The 23,268-nt window shown below is 38.2% G+C and overlaps 1 protein-coding gene across 2 annotated transcripts in view; it reads right to left on the bottom strand.

Annotated features, from left to right (window-relative positions):
- The window catches only part of RFTN2 (raftlin family member 2), a 68,556-nt gene extending 50,206 nt beyond the window's left edge, over positions 1–18,350 (bottom strand). For both annotated transcript variants that reach the window (XM_032278768.1, XM_032278767.1), the window contains exon 1: positions 17,558–18,350. In XM_032278768.1, the coding sequence (XP_032134659.1) occupies positions 17,558–17,696 (139 nt within the window). In that variant the 5' untranslated portion in view covers positions 17,697–18,350. The remainder of the gene's footprint in view (positions 1–17,557) is intronic.
- Between the last annotated feature and the right edge of the window lie 4,918 nt (positions 18,351–23,268).

Below are 23,268 nucleotides of genomic sequence, written 5' to 3'. Positions count from 1 at the left end.
TGGGCAACATAGCAGGAACACAGCAGGACCATGTCTATGAAAAAAAAGAAAAAAAGAAAAAATCTCCAATGGCTTAATCTCAAATTAATTTAATTTAATGTGTATTTACACTTAAAAAAATTTTTTGAGACAGAATGTCACTCTGTTGCCTAGGCTGTAGTGCACTGGCGCAATCTCAGCTCATTGCAACCTCCGCCTTCTAGGTCCAAGCGATTCTCCTGTCTCAGCCTCCTGAGTAGCTGGGATTACAGGCGTGTGCCATGCCTGTGATTTTTTTTAGCCACGCCTGGCTAATTTTTTGTATTTTTAGTAGAGACAGGGTTTCACTGTATTAGCCAGGATGGTCTTGATCTCCTGACCTCGTGATCTGCCCTCCTTGGCCTCCCAAAGTGGTAAGATTACAGGTATGAGCCTGTATTTATACATTTTTAAAATCATTTCAGAAAAAGGAAAAGTGACCTTACAAATTAGTAGACATATAATATCACCAATATGTCTAAAGCAGAAATACAATTTCTTACATGTTTTTTTTTCAATTAAGGCAGTTTCATTTTTAGGATTTCATTTGAGTGACTATATTTCCATTAATAGATATTGAAGACATACATAGGAGATACAATAATTTGAAAAGCCAGTAATTTTTATGACTGGACAAGAGGAGATGCATAATTTCTTTTCTTTTCCTTTTTTCTTTTTTGAGGGAGGGTCTCACTCCACCCTCCAGGCTGAAGTGCAGTGGCACAATCCTGGCTCACTATAGCCTCCACCTCCCGGACCCAAGTGATCCTTCCACGTAGCTGGGACTATAGGGGTGTGCCTCCACACCCTGCTAATTTTGTATATTTTGTAGAGGCGAGGTTTCGCCATGTTGCCCAGGCTGATTTCAAACCACTGAGCTCTCGCAAGCCTCCTTCCTTGGCTTCCCAAAGTGTTGGGATTATAGGTGTGAGCCACCGCTCCCAGAAGAGACACATAATTTCTCAAAAATAAAATTTATACCAACCTAATAATTAAAAATGGGAGAAATGGCATTTATTAAACAGCATTTGTCAAGTGCTTTCTTATTTCTAATTACTCTTTCTTTCTTTCTTTCTTTCTTTTTTTTTTTTTTTGAGACGCAGTTTCGCTCTTGTTACCCAGGCTGGAGTGCAATGGCGCGATCTTGGCTCACCGCAACCTCCGCCTCCTGGGTTCAGGCAATTCTCCTGCCTCAGCCTCCCAAGTAGCTGGGATTACAGGCACGCGCCACCATGCCCAGCTAATGTTTTGTATTTTTAGTAGAGACGGGGTTTCACCATGTTGACCAGGATGGTCTTGATCTCTTGACCTCGTGATCCACCCGCCTCGGCCTCCCAAAGTGCTGGGATTACAGGCTTGAGCCACCGCACCCGGCCATCTAATTACTCTTTCAAAAGCACTGTGTTTTAAGTTTATCTGGGAAGCTAAACCTATGATTTCTTATGACGCTGATGTAAATGCTTGCATAAAGGTGAATGAAAAAGTAAAGATGTCCAGTAGTTCTCTTTAATAAATAAAAATTCTAAATGTAGAGGAAATTTAAATGCAAAATTGATTTGCCATTAAACCATTCCTTGAAGAAGGGCAAATCTGTAGAAACTGTAGAAAAGCACTATCTGTACAGACTTTAGAATAGAAAAGGAAAAGAGTATGTTATTTTGGTAAATGTTCTTAATGTTCCAGCAGTATTAGTTAAAATAAGTTTATTTTCTACAACAATATTTCTCATTGTATGAAAAACAATTAAGAATTAATATCTAGAAATAGACCTGCATTTTGATTTTCTCTTAAGTAACAAGACATATGAAATTAATTCCAGATATGGGCCTAGTTGGCTGTTGACCTCTGTCAGTGTGGTGAGTGGTGTCCAACAAAGAACTGCTGCTGATTGCCTGAGCACAGGAAAGAGGTTAAGAAGCAGATGAGGAGGAAGGACCAGAGGAAATTGCCCCCTCCCCTGACATTAGTATCCATTTGATGAAACAGAAATTCACCATCAGTGGGTATTCACGCCAACTTCAAAAACTAAAATAACATTCAACAGAAAAATTACATAAACCAGGAAGGATCCACTTCCTTCAATTTTCACTCTCTTTTGGATTTAAGCTACTATTTTACTTACAATATATTTTCTTCATCATTATAAATAGGAATGAAAACAAAGAGAATGATCCTGGACTTTGAAGAAATAGCTGGGCTTCCTTGTAAACAGCCCAGCGCTGCTTGGTGGTGTGGCAATTCTCTGATTCATTTGGTTTTACTCTTTAGTATTTTGACTACCAACTCTGATTTCTAAACAAAGGAACTGAAAAACTATAACAAAATTGAAGCAATTCTTAAGACTGAGGAATGAAAAGTAACCTAAACTTATTTTTAGAACTATATACTAATCCTAAAAAAATATAAAGAAAATTGTTTACTGCAGGAAGTGGAAATGCCTTAGCGTGATACAAAAGCATCTTCATGGTCTGGCCTCTGCCTATTGATTCACTTTCCACTCATGTTAGTCTTTCTCTTACATGTCTTGCTTTGGGATGCTGGAAGGACTTGGAGTTTCTGAACCTGCCACTCTGTTTCATGCCACCAGGCCTTCATTTCCTTCCCTGTTCCCCCAGCTTGAGTTAATAATTCCTTTCTCTGGGCTGCCTATCCTTCTACTAGTGCCCTCATCAGATTGTATCATAGTTATTTATATGTCTTTGCTGTTAGACTGAGAACTGCTTAAGGGAAAGGAACCTACCTTACTCATGTCTTTCTATGTCTAGCATGTTCCTTAGGTCGCTATGTTAAACTGGAAATACTGCTAATAAGGGGAATTAAGAAATGAAATTATTGCATAAAAAAGGCAAGCAATCAAGGTTAGCTAGTGGGAAAAAAAGTTAGGTTAGCAATTTCAGGAACAATTGTTCACGTTATCTAGACCTTGGAGAAGAGAGATGAAACAGAGAAGAACATAGGCAGTGACATGGAATTTGTAAAAATTATTTCGATCATGGAAGTGGGGATGGTTAAGAACATAGTGAGAATCCAAATACATAGAGTTAAAGGTCATATTCACTTCAGGAGTCTCTCACATAAGGCTCCACCGTATGTTCCTCATTTTAATGATATTACAATGAGAAAAAGCCTTGTTACAAATGAAGTAAAAAATATTGAGAGGTGAAGCTACATGGGATTTAATTAGCTCCATCTTTGAATGAAATCTGGAGAGAAATTTGTGAGAAGATTGTACCACAAATAGTGATTTAAGGGGAAGAATGGGGCTTTTTTTTTTTTTTTGAGACGGAGTTTCGCTCTTGTTACCCAGGCTGGAGTGCAATGGCGCGATCTCGGCTCACCGCAACCTCCGTCTCCTGGGTTCAGGCAATTCTCCTGCCTCAGCCTCCTGAGTAGCTGGGATTACAGGCACACACCACCATGCCCAGCTGAATTTTTGTATTTTTTTTTTTTTTTTTTAGTAGAGACGGGGTTTCACCATGTTGACCAGGATGGTCTCGATCTCTTGACCTCGTGATCCACCCGCCTCGGCCTCCCAAAGTGCTGGGATTACAGGCTTGAGCCACCGCGCCCGGCCCAGAATGGGGCTTTTATTAAAAAAAGTTCACGTGAGCTTGTGGGCTTGGGAGAAATTCTGGATACTGCTGGCCTTGCTGCTCCCTTTTCTCTACACCCTCATCTCCACAGCATCTCTTTTTGTGTTTGTAGCAATAGCCATTCTAACTGGGGTAAGTTAAAATCTCATTGTGGTTTTGATCTGCATTTCCCTGGGTGATTAGTGATATTCAGCATTCTTTCATATACCTGTTGGCCATTTGTATGTCTTCTCTTTTGTCTATTAATGTCATTTGCCCACTTTTTAATGTAATTTTTAAAAATTGTTGAGGTGTTTGAATTCCTTGTGTATATTCTGGATATTAGTCCCTTGTTGGATGAATAGTTTGCAAATATTTTCTCTCATTCTGTAAGTTTTCTCTTTATTCTGTTGATTCCTTCCTTTGCTGTGAAGCTTTTCAGTTTAATATAATCCTATTTGTCTAATTTTATTTTAGGTCTCTGTGCTTTTGGGGTCTTAGTCATAAAATCTCTCCTAGGTCAATGTCCTGAAGTGTTTTCCCTATGTTTTTATCTAGTAGTTTTGTAGTTTTGGGCCTTATGTTTCAGTTTTTAGTCCATTTTGAGTTGATTTTTGTATATGGTAACAGATAGATAGTGGTCTGGTTTCATTATTATGCATATGGATATCCATATATTGAAGAGGGTGTCCTTTCCTCAGTGTATGCTCTTGATATTTTTGTTGAAGATGGCAGTAAATTTGCAAATTTATTTTTGGGTTCTGTATTCTGTTCCATTGGTCTATGTGTCTATTTTTATACCAATACCATGCTGTTTGGCTACTATAGCCTTGTAATATATTTTGAAGTCAGGTAGTATGATGCTTCCAGCTTTGTTTTTTTTTTTTTTTTCCTAAAATTGTTTCGGCTACTCCTCTAACTCTTTTGTGGTTCCATAAAATTTTTAGGTTTTTTTCTATTTCTGTGAAAAATGACATTGGTATTTTGATAGGGATTGAATTGAATCTATAGATTGCTTTGGGCGGTATTTTAACGGTATTAATTCTTCCATTCCATGAGCATGAGATGTCTTTTCATTTGTTTGGTGTCCTCTTCAATTTCTTTCTTTTTAAAAAAGTTTAAAAATTTAAATTTTTTCTAGAGAGGCTTTTCATTTTCTTGCCCAGGCTGGTCTCAAATTCCTTGACTCAAGCAATTCTCTCATTTTGGCCTCCCAAAGTGCTGGGATTACAAGCATGAGCCATTGTGCCAGACCTCCTTCAATTTCTTTTCTCAGTGTTTTGTAGTTTTCTTGTAGTTGTGGGTTTGTCATACATGGCCTTGATTATTTTATGGTATGTTCCTTCGTTGCTTAGTTTGTTGAGAGTTTTTATCAATAAGGGATGTTGAATTTTATTAAATCTTTTTCTGCATCTATTGAGATGATCATATGTTTTTTGTCCTTCATTCTGTTGATGTGACGTGTCATGTTTATTGATTTGCATATGTTAAACCATGTTTGCATCACTGATATAAATTCCATTTGATCATAGTGTATTGTGCTATTGAGTTTGATTTGCTAGCATTTTGTTGAACATTTTTGCATCTATGTTCATCACAGATATTGGCCTGTAATTTTCCTTTTTTGTTGTGTTGGCTTTACAGAATGAATTAGGAAGAATCCCCTCCTCTTCAATCTTTTGAAATGGCTTGAGGAAGATTGGTATTAGATCTTCTTTATATGTTTGGTAGAATGTGTTAGTGAATCTTTTCAGTTCTGTGGTAGTGAATCTGTCCAGTTTCTTTGTTGGGAGACTTTTCATTATTGATTTAATCTTGTTATTCACTACTGATCTGTTCAGGTTTTCTATTTCTTCCTGATGTAATTTTGGGAGGTGTATGTGTGCAGGAATTTATCCATTTCCTCTAGGTTTTGCAGTTTGTTAGTGTGTAGTTGTTCATAATAGTCTGTAATGATCTTTTGTATTTCTGTGGTATCAGTTGTAATGTCTCCTTTTTCATTTCTGATTTTATTTGGGTCGTCTCTTTTCTTGGTTATTCTAGTTAGCAGTTATTAATTTTGTTTATCTTTTTGAAGAATCTACTTTTTGTTTTATTGATCCTTTGTGTTGTTTTTCCCTTTATTTTGTTTAGTTTATTCTTTAGTATTTTTTTCCTTTTACTAATTTTGGGTTTGTTTTGTTTTTGTTTTTCTAGTTCTTTCAGGTGCATTGTTGTCAGACTGTTTTTGAAATCTTTTTACTTTTTTTGATGTAGGCATTTATTGCTATATACTACTCTCTTAGTATCACTTTTGTTGTATCCCGCAGATTTTGATATGTTATATTTTTATCTTCATTAATATCAAGACATTTTTAAATTTCCTTCTTAATTTCTTCATTGAGCCAGTAGTCATTCAGGAGTATGCTGTTTAATTTCCATGTATCTGTATAATTTACAAAGTTCCTCTTAGTATTGATTTCTAGTTTTATTCCATTGTAGTCTGAGAAGATATTTGATATAATTCCAATTTTTAAAAAACTGTGGCTGGGTATGATGTCTCATGACTGTAATCCCACCACTTTGGGAGGCTGAGGTTGGCAGATTGCTTAAGGTCAGGAGTTCAAGACCAGACTAGGCAACATGGCAAAACCCAGTCTCTGCAAAAAATACAAAAATTAGCCAGATGTGGTGGTATGTGCCTGTAGTCCCAGTCACTCAGGAGGCTCAAGTGGGAGGATTGCTTGAACCCAGGAAATTGATAATGCAGTGATTCATGATTGTGCCACTGCACTCCAGCCTGGGAGACAGGGTGAGACCCCATCTCAAAAAAATAAAGAAAAGAAATGTTGGCTAGGTACAGTGGCTCATGCCTCTACTTCTGGCAATTTGGGAGGCTGAGGCAGGTGGAGTGCTTGTCCCAGGAGTTTGAGACCAGCTTGGGAAACATAGACTCCTATCTCTACAAAAATTATTAAAAAAATTAGCTGGGTTTGGAGGTGCATGGTTGTGGTCCCAGCTTGGAAGACTGAGGTGAGAGGATCACATGAGCCTGGGAGGTCAAGGTTACAGTGATCGATGACTGTGCCACTGCACTCCAGTCTGGGCAAGAGAGTGAGATATTATCTCAAAAAAAAAAATTGTTGAGACTTATTTTCTGGCCTAACATATGATTTATTCTGGAGCATATTCCATGTGCTAATAAGAATGTGTATTCTGAAGTTGCTGGATAAATATTCTGTAAATGTCTATTAGGTCCATGTGGTCTAATGTCCAGTTGAAATCCAGTATTTCATTGGGTACTCATGGACACAAAGATGGCAACAACAGACACTGGGACTACTAGAAAGAGGAAGTGGGGGAAGGATTGAAAAATTAACTGTTGGACATTATGCTTACTACTTGGGTGACAGGATCAATTGTACCCCAAACCTCAGCATCAAGCAATATAGGCATATAACAAACCTGAATATGTACCTCCTAAATAGAAAATAAAAGTTGACATTAGTTTAAAAAGTTAATAATCAGGGAAATGGTGGTGGGGGGAGCAGTGAAGAGATATCTAGGAACGCTCTATACTTCCTGCTCAATTTTTATGTAAAACTAAAATTGCTCAAAATTAAAATCTATTGGTTTATAATAAATAAATCCAATGTTTCTTTGTCTAGATGATCTGTCTAATGCTGAAAGTGGGTTGAAGTACTCCACTACTCTCACATTGAAGTCTATCACTCTCTTTAGATCTAGCAATATTTGCTTTATGAATCTGGGTGCTCCAGTGTTGGGTGTATATATGTTTAGAATTGTTATATCCTCTTGCTGGATTGATTCCTTTATCATTATATAATGACCTTGTCTTTTTTTTTTTTTTTTTTTTTTACTGTTTTTGACTTTTACTATTTTGGCTGTTTTAGCTAATACAGGTATAGCTATACCTGCTATCTTTAGTTTCTATTTACATGGATTATAATTTTCTATCCCTTTACTTCAGTCAATATTTGTCTCTATAGGTAAAGTGCATTTCTTATAGGCAGGATGTAATTGGATCATGTTCTTAAATCCATCTAGCCAGTCTATATCTTTTAAGTAAAGAATTTAATCTGCTTACATTCAAGGTTATTATTGATATGTGAGTTTTTGCTCCTGTCATATTGTTAATTGTTTTCTGGTTGTTCTGTATGTTCTTTGTTCCTTTCTTTTGCTCTTCCTGTTTATCATTGTAGCTGGTGGTATTTTGCAGTGGTACCATTTGAGTCCTTTTTCTTCCTCATTTATGTGTTTGCTTTATCAGTGAATTTTATACTTTTGTCTATTTTCATGATGGTAAATGTTGTTCTTTTGCTTTCCAGGTTTAGGACTCCCTTGAGCATTTCTTGTAGGGCTGGACTAGTGGTTGTGAATGCCTTCAGCTGTTGCTTGGCTGGGAAAGACTTTATTTCCTCCTTTTTTTTTTTTGAGACAAAGTCTCACTCTGTCACCCAGGCTGGAGTGCAGTGCTGCGATCTTGGCTCACTGCAACCTCCACCTCCCATATTCAATCAATCCTCTTGCCTTGGCCTCCCGAGTAGTGAGGACTACAGGTGCCTGCCACCATGCCTGGTTAATTTTTATATTTTTAGTAGAGACAGGGTTTTGCCATGTTGGCCAGGTTGGTCTTGAACTCCTGACCTTAAGTGATCCATCTGCCTCAGCATCCCAAAGTGTTGGGATTAAAGGCGTGAGCCATTGCACCCAACCCTATTTCTCCATTTATGAAGGATAATTTTGCTGGATGTAGTATTTTTGGCTGGCAGTTTTTTTCTTTGAGCACTTTGAACATGTCATTCCATTCTCTCCTGGCCTGTTAAGTTTCTGCTTAGAAATGTGCTGTTAGTCTGATGGGGTTTCTTTTATAGGTGACTAGATACTTTTCTTTCGCTGTTTTTAGAACTGTCTCTTTGTCTTTAACATTAGACAGTTTGATTATAATGTGCTGTGGAGAAGAGCTTTTTGCATTTGTGTGTGTTTGGGGAATCTCAGAGTCTCCTGTACCTGAATGTTCAAATCTTGGGAAGTTTTGATTATTTCATTAAGTAGATCTTCTAGATCTTTCATTCTTGTTTTGCTTTCTGAGATTCCAGTAATTTGAGTATTTGGTCACTTCATGGTGTTCCATATGTCATGAAGACTTTGTTCATCCTTTTAAATTCTTTCTTTTGCTTTACACTTGTCTGACTGAGTTATTTCAGAAAACTTGTCTTCAAGTTCTGAGATTCTTTCTTCTGCTTGATCTAGTCTATTGCTGAAGCTCTTGAATGTACTTTGTATTTAATTCAATGAATTCTTCAGTTCTAGAATTTCTGTTTAGTTCAATTTTTATTTTTATTTTTTGAGATAGGGTCCAGGGTCTCACTTGCCCAGGCTATCAGGCTGGAGTGCAGTGGCACTTGGGCTCACTGCTTTCTGGGTTCAAGTGACTCTCCTTTCTCAGCCTCCTGAATAGCTGGGATTACAGGCATGTGCCACCATGCCTGGCTAATTTTTTTTTTTTTCAGCAGAGATAAGGTTTCACCATGTTGTCCAGGCTGGTCTCAAATTTCTGACCTAACGTGATCTGCCTGCCTCAGCCTCCCAAAGTGTTGGGGTTACAGGTGTGAGCCACCATATCTGGCTAGGTTCATTTTTATATCTATCTGGTAAGTTTGTCATTCATATCTTAAATTGTTTTTCTGATTTCTTTGTATTGATTTTCAGAATTCTCTTGTATCTCACTGAGCTTCCTTAGAGTTAATAATTTGAATTCCCTTTCTAGAATTTCATGAATTTCTTTTTGTTTGTGATCTGTTGCCTGAGGATTATTGTGTTTCTTTGGAGGTGTCACAGTTCCTTGTGCTTTCATGAGTCCTGCATTCTTATGTTGATATCTGTGCATCTGGTGTAACAGCCACTTCTTCCAATTTTTTGAATTTGCTTTTGTAGGAGAGATTTTCCCTGAGGATGTATCTATGGTGTTGGTTGGGTAGGATGCTTTGGCTTTGATTCTAGGTGCACGGAGTAGTGTAGTCTGTATGACTTATTTGGCTGTAAACAGCATCAGCTGTAACTGTGATTTCCATGGAGGCTTAGGTTATGGTTGTTAGTGGATGCTGTAGTGAAGTTTTGCTGGGGACTGGGATGCTAGGTAGGCCAGTATTTGGGCCCCAGTGGTGGCAGCAGTGGGTTGAGCATACCTATCTTTGGGACCCAGTAAAGCACATGTTGGCACTGGTGTTAGAAGGTCCAGGTGGGCCAATTCTTGGATTTCCAGGTAGCTTACTTTTGCCAGTAGTGGTAGAAGTGGGCTGGGTGGATGGGAGGGTCCTTGGCCCCCTGGAGAGCCAGTGTGGTGTGGGTGATTGCAGTGACAGGAATGGGACAACCTTTGGGTTGCAAGCAGTGTACCCTGTACCCTGCTTTTGGCAGTGTCTGTGATGGGCTGAGTAGGCCAGTCTCTAGGTCTGCAGGTGGGTGCATGCAGGTAGGTGGTAGCAGCCACCTGCAGGTGGGTGCATGCTAAGCTATGGTGGTAGCAGCCAGGTGGGTAGGTCTTTAGAAGGAATGCTCATGGTGGTGGACTTAGCTGAACAATCCCTTGACCTCTGGGCTGTGTGCTCTGGCATGTTGAGGGGAGTGAAGCTAGAATAGAGGGGCTATCCTCAGTCCCCTGTTAGCATGTGCAGGCACCATTTATAGTAGGCAGGATTGGGATGATCCCCAGGCCACCAGTGGAATGCTCAGGTTGAGGGCAGCAGTGACCATACTGCTTTCCTGCCACTGGGGAAGGTGGTGCTTCCTTCAGTGGTGACAGCCTAGACAGGTGGGGAACACATGTGATGCTTGTGCCTTGGCCTCTGCTATGATAGCCTATGCCTTGGTCGCACTTCAGCCCTGGCGTGGTAGCCTGTGGTCACTCATGCCTCAGCCCAGAGGCATGTACCTGCACCTGACAGTAGCCTGCACCTTGGTAGTCCCTCAGGCCTGGCTGCAGTAGCCTACATGCAGTTGTTTGTGCCTCAGTCAAGAGGCAACAGGCTGCATTTCTCTTGTGGCTCAGTCCTAGCACCACAGAGATCTTGGACAGCACTCAGTCTATTGGGGATGAGGCTCTAAAATGGTGCCTTGCTGTAGCTGCCTAAGTCTCGGGGAGTGTTTGGGACCCAGTATGCCCTTCCTTCCTGGGACAGTGCTGTGGCACAATCTCTTGGCAGCTCCCTATGTTACTTTCAGGGCCCTCAATGATTGAGGAGCTCTCCCATGGTTAGAATTGCAGGTTCCACAGTGGGAAGGTGAACTACTAAGGGTCTCTCACTTAACCTTTCCCTATACTGGTGAGTCTCTCTCAGCTGATCCCAACCAAGCAGGCTACCTCACTTCCTTTTCCTTTCTTATTTTAGGTATTTCTTTCGCTTTTCTGCAGAATTCCAGTGTTCTTTCTTGGATGATCTACTCAATGTGTGATTATCTACTCACTATTTTGGTTCTTTCTAACTGCAGTTTTAAAATACAATAAAACTCTATTAAACTATGTAGTTCATTATTATAGGCAGATATATGAAGGATCAAATTATGATCTAACTCCTGAAGTTTTTTGTTTCCCTGCTATCTCCTTTATATGTTACATTCCTACCATTCTGTTTTATTTTCAGTTTCCAGACGACAGAATTTTCTCCCCCTTCTGAGTATTTCTGCATCTTGTGTTTCAGCCTTGTTTGCCTTACCCCTACTCACTTCCTATTCAGTCTTTTTTCCCAACTTTTTTTGGGGGTTGGGGTGAGTGGATATGTAACATACAAAAGAAAAAGACACAAAACGGACTTAAAACTACCAACACTAGGGCAGCAACCCCAGTCTTTTTGACACCAGGGACTGATTTAATTGAAGGCAATTTTTCTGTGGATGGGGAGTGGGGAGTGGATGGTTTCAGGATGAAATTGTTCCACTTCAGATCATCAGGCATTAGTTAGATTCTCCTAAGAAGCGTGATCTCTTGCACGTGCAGTTCACAATACATGCTCCTGTGAGAATCTAATGTTGTTGCAAATAGGGTGGCAATGCTTGCTGGCCTGCCGCTCACCTCTGGCTGTGTGGCCTTGTTCCTAACAGGCCACAGACCAGTACCAGTCTGCAGCCTGGGGGTGAGGACCCTTGCACCAGGGTAGTCACTATCCATTCAAAAATTAGAAGCAGCACTTCAGAAGCCTTTACCTTTCCAATCACAACGCTCCTGTCCCCTATGCAATACCTTGATTTTTATGATAATGACTTCCTTTTTAGCTTTCTATCCAGAATGCAGCCCTAAACACTATACTTCTGTTTGAGCCATATAAGGGAATCATATAGCATGGACTTGTGTGTCTGTCTTCACTCAACATTATGCTTGTGGAATTCATCTTGCGTAGTTGTGGTTCCTCCATTTTCACTGCAGTGTGGTAAGAGCTGGCAAACTGTGGCCTGTGGCCTGTTTTGTTACATATTGTCTATGGCTGCTTTAGCATGGCAACAGCAGAGTTGAATAGTTGTGACAGAGACCTCATATTTACTATCCAACACTTTAGAGAGTATTTGCTGATTTCCGCAGTATTATGTGAGTATGCCACAATTTATTTTTTCATTCTTTTGTTTTTTGGAGTTCTGGGTTGTTTATTCTTTGGAGCTATTACAAATAACACTTCTATGAACATTCTTGTAGTGCCTCATGCACCTATTTCTGTTGGGTATATCTTAGCTAATTAGATAATGCCAAACATTTTTTTCCCCAAATGGTTCTAACAGTTTACCAACACTGGTATTTGAGACCAATCAGGGGAACATTGCAAGACCCCTGTCTCTACAAAAAAATTAAAAAATAAGCCAGGCATGGTGGAATATGTGTAGTCCCAGCTACTCCAGTGCTGAGGCAGGAGGATTGCTTGAGCTTGGGAAGTCATGTCTGTAGTAAGCTGTGACTGAGTCACTGCCCTCCAGACTGGGCAACAGAGTGAGATCATGTCTCAAAAAAAAAAAAAATTCTATTTCAATTATCTCTTGAAAATTTCACTGTCAGCTGTGCATCAATAACTGCCCCTACTAAGATCTTCCACTGCCACCTCAAATGGAACATTACTGTAATGGAATTGCTCTTTGACCACAAACAGACTCTCTTTGGGGTGCCCCCCACTTCTGTAAGAGGCCGCATTATTTCTATAGTCATTCAGACTCAAAACTGGGAAGTCATCCTGGCTGCCTCATTCTTTCTGCCCTTTATATCCAGGCAGTCACAGGCTAAGTTCCTCCTTCATAACATCTGTTATATCTACCCTTTGTATCCTATCCCTGTTGCTGCCCTTCACCCTCAGGTCCTTATCATCATTAGCCTTGACTTCTTGCCTCCATCCCTCCTCACTGCAATTCCACATGAATCTTCTTAAAATATTTTCTGCACCTATCAACTACTTGTTCAAAGAGCCTTTAATGCCATTTATCTTTCATAGAATTAGGTCTTAACTCCCTAGCTTAGCCAGAACCTTCCCTTACTCCATTAGTTTACAATTTTACTTTCTGCTTCCTCCCTAAAAAACCTCCTTTAGCTCACTGCTCTGTTCACTAACCCTTGAACTTACTTCAACCTCTTAATCTTTTTCTTTCTTCAAGGATCAGTTAAAGTCCTAACTCTAGTTCCACTGATCTTACTCAAAATTGATTTCTCCTTTTTCTGACATTTGTGGCACACTATTTCTTCCACATGTACCTTGTATTGTAATTTTTTGTTTATTCATTCATTCAACAAAGAGTATTGACCATCATTCATATTCCAAACATTGTGCTGGACAGAGTGTACAAAGATGGAGATGATATAGTTCCTAACCTTGATGAGTTCATGATCTTGTCCAGTTTGACCAAATTGAATACAAAACATTTGAGTGCAGAAATTGTCTTATTCTTCTTTATATTTCCAATGCCAATCAGAATTTCCTTTTCTTTTTCTTTTTTTTTTTTGAGACAGAGTAGTGTTCTTGTTGCCTAGGCTTGGGTGCAATGGTGCTACCTCTGCTCACTGCAACCTCTACCTCCTGGGTTCAAGCAATTCTCCAGCTTCGGCCTCCTGAGTAGCTGGGATTACAGGTGCCCACCACCATGCCTGGCTAATTTTTGTATTTTTAGTAGAGGTGGGTTTTCACCATGGTGGCTAGGCTGGTCGCAAACTCCTGACCTCAAGTGATCCACCCACCTCAGCCTCCCAAAGTGCTGGGATTATAGGTGTGAGCCACTGCACCCAGCCTAATCAGCATTTTCTACAGAGTACATATATAATATATATCTATTGCTGTTAATGGCGATGATGAAAGACAATAGAATTTCTGGTTCTAATGATAGTGAAGAAAGCTAGAGGCTAGCAAAACTTCACTCATAGTTTATGTATTTCTATCAGAAATTCAAATAAGGAAGCTATCATCCAATTTTCTGTTGGGTTTTAGTATTGTAGAACCTCTTTTTACTCATAAAGCTATAAATGCTCTAAAAACTCTTTAGGCTATTATTATTCAGATTGTTTCCTGAAATTGTGCAAGAAAGTAAATTAACCCTTTTGGATCATTTGCAGAGTTATTTTAACTTTTTGTTAAGAAATTCTGTAATACATTCATATATACATACATTATATACTTTCATAAACAAATATAAATAGATATACTATAAGAAATCTCTAAACAACTTCAAAATTTCACTAATAAAAAAGAGTAACAAATTGTTACTTTATCATGATATGGTGAAAGAAATCATTACTATACAATAATCCAGAAAACATATCACAAACATTTTACTGAACCCTCATTACTGCAGTTGGTAGATTTGGCATAAAGCTCCAGAAAAACTCGGCATACCTGGATGAGACTTTACATTTCTTGAAAGAAGGGGCTATGTATTTTATTTCTTTTATAGTCCCTAAGATACACAGCATAACAGCATAATCAGGAACGACTCCAAAAACATTTGTCGAGTTATAGTTGCACAGACTAATAATTTTATGGCCAGAATAAGAAAGATGTGTATGAATCCTTGAAGAGAACATACAAGTAACCAATACTTGATGCTTATATATCAGAGGAAATATGAAGGAATTATTTTAATGACCTCAATAGGTTGGTCAAAAAGTATCCTACAAGACCTGGGTTTAGGGGAGGAATGTGGAGACAGAGGGTATTCTCAGAGGAAGGATCATTAACAGTTAACTTTTATCAAGTGCTTACTAAGTGCCAGATATTTTTCCAAGTAGATCATCTTGTATTACCTCCTTTGATCCTTAAAACAACTCTGTGATGTCAGCACTATGAGAATACCCATTTTATAGATGAGAAAACTGAGATAGAGCATGGTTTACAAATTCGCCACAGTTTTCAGCCTAGATGCAGGATCCCAAAACTATGACTCCAGAGCTTTGTATGCTTCAACACTATGTTATGATTCTCCTATAGAGATGTAAATAATGATTCAAAGGCTAACAAGAAAAAGAAAAGTGTGGGGAAGGGAGAAGGAGAAAGACAGAGACAGAGACAGAGAGTTAAGGAGCAAATGGGAGATGTAAGTTGTTTTGTTTTCTGGGTGGAGCTTTGAAAGTGATATATATTGAATGGAAAATAAATAAGTTGTTCAAGGAAATTACAACCACCATAATGCAGGAAAGGGCATTGTGGATTTTCAGAGGGTCTCCTCCTCCTGCCCCCATTGGAACTTTACATTCTGTGCCATGGCCTCTATTTGGAAAAAACAGAGGAAAACAATGTAAGAGACGGGCCTCATCATGAGCACACACAGCTGTCACCCTGCCATTTTATTTCCTGAAAGGTTGCTCATTCCATGGTGGCTTCTGACAGGCAAGAGGTGCCACTATTCAAGACTCTTCCCAGCAACCCCGGGACAGAATTACCAGTGCCTAACAGAAGGCTGGCATGTTTTAACCCACCCATGACCCACTGCTATATACATGGGAGTTGCGACAGGAGGTCAGAGACAACAGAAGAGCGGCAGGGAAACTATGACCTGGAAGGTGGTTTGTGGAGCTGGGCTGATGCTCAGTCCTGGCTTCTGCAGCAAAGGCAATGGAGAAGACAGAAACAAAGAAAAAACTAAAACAAAAACATGTGGAAAAATTGGAGAGCAATTGGGCACCAGGAGACTAGGCGCCTCTACCAAATAGGAACCAGGTGCAGCTTTAAAGTATGTGCCTGCTTTATGTGCTAACATTTACACACTCTGCCCATACTTACGCTTTACAGTGTAATACTTTGTTGTCTCTTCTAAGCACCTAGAGTGGAAGGTAGAAATCATATCCCTTTCACAGAGAAAAGGGCTTCTGATAATAACAAAACCCAAATGACTTTTGAATAAAGCTGCAGATCGTTCTGATTCAAGGATGACTGCATTTATACAAATTATTTTGAGATGTTAATATAGTTGGAAGGAAATGAATCAGAAAAACTTTTCAAGTTACTTTAAACCCTATGATCTTCCAATGGATTGTACAGAAAATCCTAAGGTACAGATCAAAATGGTTCTGACCTAAATTTGTTAATAGACAGTGTTTCAAGATTAAGAAGAGTATGTGTGTGTTTCCTATAGATTTGTAGAAACTAGTCCTAAAGAAGAAACTGACAAGGAAAATTGATGGTGTCAACATAGCACCACATTACAAATATTTTCTCAGATGAAGATTTTTGACAAAGCATAGAAAAAATTCATAGGATTGTTTGGTTGCTTTTCTGATAATCACCATTGTCTTAATTCATTTCTAACTCTCATAATTAAAAAAATTAAGAAATTAATAATATTAATATTTTTTCTTTCAGTAGCTTTAGCTTTAAATAAAAATAGGATGTGAACACGTTAAAAGTCTATGTACAGATTTTGTGTATGTCCCTGGAAGGGAGTTTGTTTGCTGGCCAGCTTAATTTTTGACAAAGAAAAATGGGCTGCTCTTGCTTCTTGCACAAAGATGCACTGTTTCTAGAGCAAACCAAAAAAAAAAAAAAAAAAAAAAAAAAGACAACGTGTGTAAACAAAAAATTTGAAAAAAAATTAAGATAATATTCAACATGATAATTTAGTATAAACTTTTTGTGAACTGATAAAATGTGTGGTTCATTAGAATTAAAAACATAACTATAATAAGAACTTTAAATGCTAATAGTGGATAACTTTAACAGTAAGCAAGTCACTCTAAATTTCATTTTTGGTACCTCATAATTAAAGATATAGCTCTTTTTAAAACTTGCTTTGTCTATGCAGTTGTACAGTACTCTAAAGTTTCCAAAAGAAACAAGGCAAAGTATTTGTGAAATTGAACCGCCTCAATTCCTTCCACAGAGCTGCCATCTGGGCTTGTTTATTTGTGTTTCCAACTTTCTGGAACAGAGAGTTTCTCTGTTAGGGACAGGGCACTGAGCAAAGGAAGTGTCTCACAGAAGGCTTTTTTTTTTCTTTTTTTAACTACATTTTCAAAACTTATAGTTTAGTTTGGTCAAAAATACTAAATGACTACCATAATTACAGAGTCTAACACAACTGGAAGCCTCAGAATTGTCTCAGCAAGCACTCTTCCACAATATGATGCAAGTAATATTTTCTACATAATACCTTCTTGTGATTTTCAAATCTTTCTCAAAATACAAACGTCACTAAGGCTACAGCTGTTTGTCCTGGAAATCAAGCATTTTTCATAAATCCTTCTATAAGTAAGTATTTGATTTAAAAATAAAAGAAGCATTTCCAAGCAATTTTCCTAATTTTAGAAGGTACATATGAGCCATGTCACCAAAAAAATGAAGCAAACAACAAAACAAAAATCTTGTAAAATACAATTAAGAAGCAAAGCATTATTGTTTGAATATGCAATCTGATTATGAAGAACGGTTTAAAAATTTATACGTCAACACTATAAACAACTAGTAGTCTTTTATCTTTGAAACATTTAACAAACAAAATAGAAGCAAAAATACCTTGTAGAGTGAAATCCAGCAATGCATATTCGTAAGCAAATTCTGTCTTTGTTTCCACTTGCGGTCTCTTCAGGGTAGAAAATATTTTTCCAGGGCTGCTATCATCAGGGTCTTCTAGCTTTCTAAGTCCGCACCCCATGGCAAAATCTGTAAGGAATTATATTGCAGGAAAGGGGAGGGAGAGCAGCAAATTCTGTTGTTTAAGCTGCAAAAAGAAAGTTACAGACTTAGCTGCTTTGATTTTGTTTTCAGCTAAACCATAGACAACCAAAGTGAAAACATCTGGGTCCAAAGAAAGGAGATGAAGAATTTTTCTATCCATTTTTCTGTAAAGTCATTGAACCCATGATTAAGCTACAGCTCCAGGACGCTGGGCTTGATCTTAGAGAAACATGCAAGCTGCTAAAACTTAGCAGAGAATTTCCATGCCACGTCAATTTACAGCCAGCCCCCTACTAGAGTTCTGTCGCTCAGGGCACCAACGGTGCTTTGTCTATCCCAGTTGGCTGGATGATAAAAAGAGGTGCCCAAAAATGGAAATAGAAAGGCAAAAGGGCAACTTGGATGTAATTATCTACAAGCACAAGATATATTCAGACATAGTGGCATACAATTCTTTTTCTGTTTTCCCTCTTCTCTCTGTCCTGCGCCTACCCTTCTTCCTCTCAATTACTACCAAGAAAGCAAAAGGAGAGAGAGAGAGAGAGAGAGAGAGAGAGAGAGAGAGAGAGATGGGAGGTGGAGAGAGAGAGAGAGAGCGAGACAGAGAGAGAGAGAGAGAGAGAAAATGAGAAGAATGGATTCTCAACATATTTAGAAACAAAAATCATTTCCAGAAAGGAAGTCAGCTTTATGAAGAAACTATTTCTGGAGTCTAAAAGGAGAAAAGTAAAGTTTTAAAAAACAGCACTTTAGTTTTTAGATAGCACTTTTGAGGATTTCTTTCCACATGAAGTTTCTTTCTGTTGAAAACATATGCTAATTAAAACAGCAGAGTACAAAAATTTATATTAAAATATTTTCATAAAAAGACTTACTTAATTGCAAAGGAGAGACAGTTACGTGTGTAATTAGTTTCCCCAACATCCTTAAATAGTTTAAAACACTCTGCTATTGGAAGGCTTATGATAGCAACTAATACTTCTATAGTTCTCAAAATATCCTTAATTAAAAAATAAAACAAAACTGACAACTTGATTCATTTAGCTTTATTATTATTATTTTTTTTTGAGATGGGGTCTTGCTCTGTCACCTAGGCTGGAGTGTAGTGGCACAATTACGGGTCACTGCAGCCTCCACCTTCCAGGCTCAAGTGATTCTCCCACCTCAGCTTCCCTAGTAGCTGAGACCACAGGCACATGCCACCACATCTGGCTCATTTTGTATTTTTTGTGGCGATAGGGTCTCACTATGTTGCCCAGGCTGGTTTTGAAATCTTTAGCTAAAGCCATCCTCCTGCCTTGGCTTCCCAAAGTGCTAGGATTACAGGTGTGAGCCACTGTACCAGGCTCATTCAGTCTTATAAATTTCCATTTACCTGAGGTCAAGAACAATTTGTAATGGACCAATTGTAATAAATGTTTATTGCATTTTACCCTTTATAGGTCAGGAAGTATGGTGTACTCATCAAAACTGTGAGCCCTGGAATCAGGCTGCCTGGGTTCAAATCCTGCTTCTTAGGGCTGCTAGAGATGTAATCTTGGGCAAGTTACTTAACTTCTTCAAGTTTCAATTTCCTCTCCTGTAAAATAGAGTTAATAATAGAACTTACTTCATAGGCTTGTTATGAAGGCTGAATGAAATAATCTTATCTCATATCTTAACACTAGGTCGGGGCTAATAGCACAAAATACATTTGTTGATGTGTGTACATTATAAAACAGGGTTGGGAGTAGGAATAGGAAGGAAGTGATTCTGCCACTGCTTCCATTATTTACAAAATAAACCCTTAACACAGTTGAGATTCTAGAGAATACAAGCCTGAAAAATTTTTTCAATCACATTGAAGACTGAGCATGAAAACTCTTAAAAGGGGAATGGTTTATTTATATTATAGAACATTACCTTTTGTCTTTTCCTACTGCATACTTGCCTTTATTTCTCAGAAATGTCTTAGAGAAAAATTCCACAGTCTTTTATGCTGCAGGATGAGCATTGTCGGTGGTAAGCAATTTCTGGATGAATTTGACTAAACGGTAGCTGAATTTGACCCAGTGTGACTCATTTGACTGTTCACAGTACTTTCTTGCCTGACATTTTCCATATCCTCTTTGGTATGGTGGGCTGTGAGGTCCTGTATGGCAGAAAGGGAACCTTTGAAGGTCACTAGCATTTACTGAAGTGCCTGAAAGATTATTTAAGTACCCATTATATTTATTAAATGCCTGCTATATTCCAGCCACTGAACTAGGTGCTGGTACACAGATAATTAAACATGGCCTCTGCCTTAAAGAAACTTATAGTGTAATGGGAAATACAGACTTATATACAGATAATTTCCTTTTTAAATTAATTAATTAATTTATTGATTCAGTCCAGGAGCTTCTGAATATAAAGATAATTTCAATGTGATTTGGTAGATGCTGAAATAAAAATATGCAAAGAATGCTATAGAAACTCAAGATGGGGCCTCTAACTCAGCCTGGGGATGATGTCTGAGTTGTCATCAAGGATAAATGTGTGTGTGTGTGTATATATATATATATATTTTGAGACAGAGCCTTGCTCTGTCACTCAGGCTGGAGTGCAGTGGCACAATCTTGGTTTACTGCAACCTCCGCCTCCTGGGTTCAAGTGATTCTCCTGCCTCAGCCTCCCAAGTAGCTGGAGGTATAGGTGCGTGCCACCACACCCAGCTAATTTTTTTGTATTTTTAGTAGAGACGGGGGTTTCACCATATTTGCCAGGCTGGTCTCGAACTCCTGAACTTGTGATCCACCCGCCTTGGCCTCCCAAAGTGCTGGAATTACAGGCATAAGCCACCACACCTGGCCAAGGATAAATATTCCTAAGATGATAAAGAAAGGTGGGGAGCATGAGCCAGGAGGAGAAAAAAGCATGAGCAAAGTCATGGAATCATGAAAGAGTATGGCATATTGAAGGAGCATGAAGCAGTTGACATGAAATGTCAGACAAGACTAAGCTGCAAGGGAGGCAAGGGCTAAGCTGTAATGAATTTTGTATACTGTACAAAGGGAATTTGGACTTTATTTTGTAGGCAGCAAAGGTGAGTCAAATAATCAAATGGAATAATCAAGTGAGGAGTCTGAAGCAGGCAAGTGACATCAGTTTGCCTTTTAGATTGGTTACTATGGCTGATTTCAGGAAGATGGTTTTAATTAGAGCAAGAATGGATACCAGTCAAGAGGGTAAATGCAATAGTCCAACAGAGAGCTGATGACTGAATGAAGGTGGTACATCAGTAGGTCCTTAAGGAATTATTTTTACCTTTAGTAAAAGGAACTAGTTCCTTAAATTCATAATTGAACAATCACTTAGGTAATTTTTTCCTCCAAATTCTAACAAAATAAAATCTTGACTCAATGATATTTTAAAAACAGTTTCATTTATCAATATGGCACACATTCCTGCTATTTTAACAATTATATAGGATTTCACTGCATTAATACAATGCTTACCAAGTAACATTTTGGTCATTTTCAAACTTTTACTGTGAAGGTTTTTGTAAGGGTTACTTTTTCTCTCACTCTGGATTATTTCCTAAATACTTAGATTCTACTTCATAGTCAAATAGTTTACATACAAAGAAATCAGAGGTTGGACACAGTGGTTCATGCCTGTAATCCCAGCACTTTGGGAGGTCAAAATCAGTTAGGAACCAATAAGCAGAGAAAATTCATTCTAATGACTAAATAAGTCATATGCATTACTTATCTAAATACATGATTAGCCATAAAACTGTTTAAGGTATTAACCTTATATATTTTCAGTTTTTATAAGCTGTTTCCACATATTTTCCTCTATCTTTTATGCCTATATATTCATCTAAAAACACTTTCATTGAAAAATTTTTCTCTGCTGGGCGCTGTAATTCCAGCACTTTGGAAGGCCGAGGAGGGCAGATCACTTGAGGTCAGGTGTTCCAGACCGTTCTGGCCAACATGGTGAAACCCCATCTCTACTAAAAAAAAAAATACAAAAATTAGTCAGGCGTGGTGGCGCATGCCTATTGTCCTAGCTACTCGAGAGGCTGAGGCACAAGAATCGCTTGAACCTGGAGGCGGAGGTTGCAGTGAGCTGAGATCACGCCACTGCACTCCAGCCTGGGCGACTCCATCTTAAAAAAAAAATTTTTTTTTTTTCTGCCTCTCTTTTATGTCTGTAAGAATAATCTGCATCTCTTCAGTAGTATATTTATCTTTTTGGAATAATTTTTTTTCTGTTTTTTGTTAGTTTAAAAAAATTAATAAACTTTATTTTTTTAGAGCAGTTTTAGGTTCACAGCAAAATTGAACAGAAAGCAGAGAATTCCCATCTGCTCCATTTTCATACATGCATAGCCTCCCCCACCATCACCATCCCTCCCCAGAGTGGCACATTTGTTACAACTGATGAACTTAAGTCGACACATCATTATCTCCCAAAGTCCATTGCCGACATTAGGGTTCACTTCATGTGTACATTCTGTGAGTTTTGACAAATGTGTAATGTGTGTTTACCATTGTAGTGCTACACAGAGTAGTTTCATTGTCCTAAAAATTTTGTGGCCCACCTATTCATTCCTTCTAACTGCTTTAACTCTGATCCATCTAGCAATGCTAATATAAAGGTCAAGCTATGGATCCAGGTCATTTCTCTTCCAGCCTGATATCCAACTGTCACAACAATATTTGTTTCCATAGAGAGTCTTTTATCAGTGATGTTTCCCCAGGCTTATAAGATATTGAATACTAACAGTAATCAGGATAAAATTTTGGAATAAATGCCTTCTAATTCTGGTCACTTTTTCTGTAATGAATTATATTTGTTTGCTGCCAATGGCAGATTTCAGGGACAGCTTTCAGTTCTATATTGTAAATAAGGTTTCCCCAATTGCAGGTTTGTATGTGGGTAGGTTTGATGGAGATGTATTATCAATTCTTGTCTGTGTTCTAGTATGGGCTCCCTTAGTCCTTGAGTGAATGAAGGTAACTTATGAAAATGTGGCATAGTATTCTGATAGCTACTAGTCAATTTTGGATCACCTGAGTTTACCAAAGACATAAAGCTTCTAAGAGCTAATTAAGTGTTATCCAACCCATTCCCTACAGAGAAAATTTTTTGAGTAATAGTAACTTTTAACTCTAGTCTATTTGGATATCCCTTCTCAAAGAAGTAAATTCAACAATTCAAGTATTTATGGAGTGTCTACTGTATATGTACGGCACTACCTGGATGCAAAGATGAAAAAGCCACATTTTGTGCTCTCCAGAATTCACAAGCTAGCAGACCAATGCTGAGTTTTAACTACTTTATCATTGGTTTCATAATGCAGTCAAGTTTTCCAAGATGTTAATGACTTATTGAAAAGCATTACTTATTGAGAAAGCTGTTCTTTGTTTAATGTTTAGAAATGCTACATTTATCCCATACTTTATAGTTTAGATAGACTATAATTTATATTTCAACTTTTAATTTTATCCTATAGTCTAGCTTCTCAGCATCACACACTTCAAAATTTTTATGGGTTTATAATTTTTCAATGTCCAGAA

This window comes from Sapajus apella, unplaced genomic scaffold (genome assembly GCF_009761245.1).
Source record: "Sapajus apella isolate SASKATOON/1434 unplaced genomic scaffold, GSC_monkey_1.0 scaffold10, whole genome shotgun sequence".
NCBI classification, from domain to species: Eukaryota; Metazoa; Chordata; class Mammalia; order Primates; family Cebidae; genus Sapajus; species Sapajus apella.
This window is presented reverse-complemented; position numbering and strand designations above follow the sequence as displayed.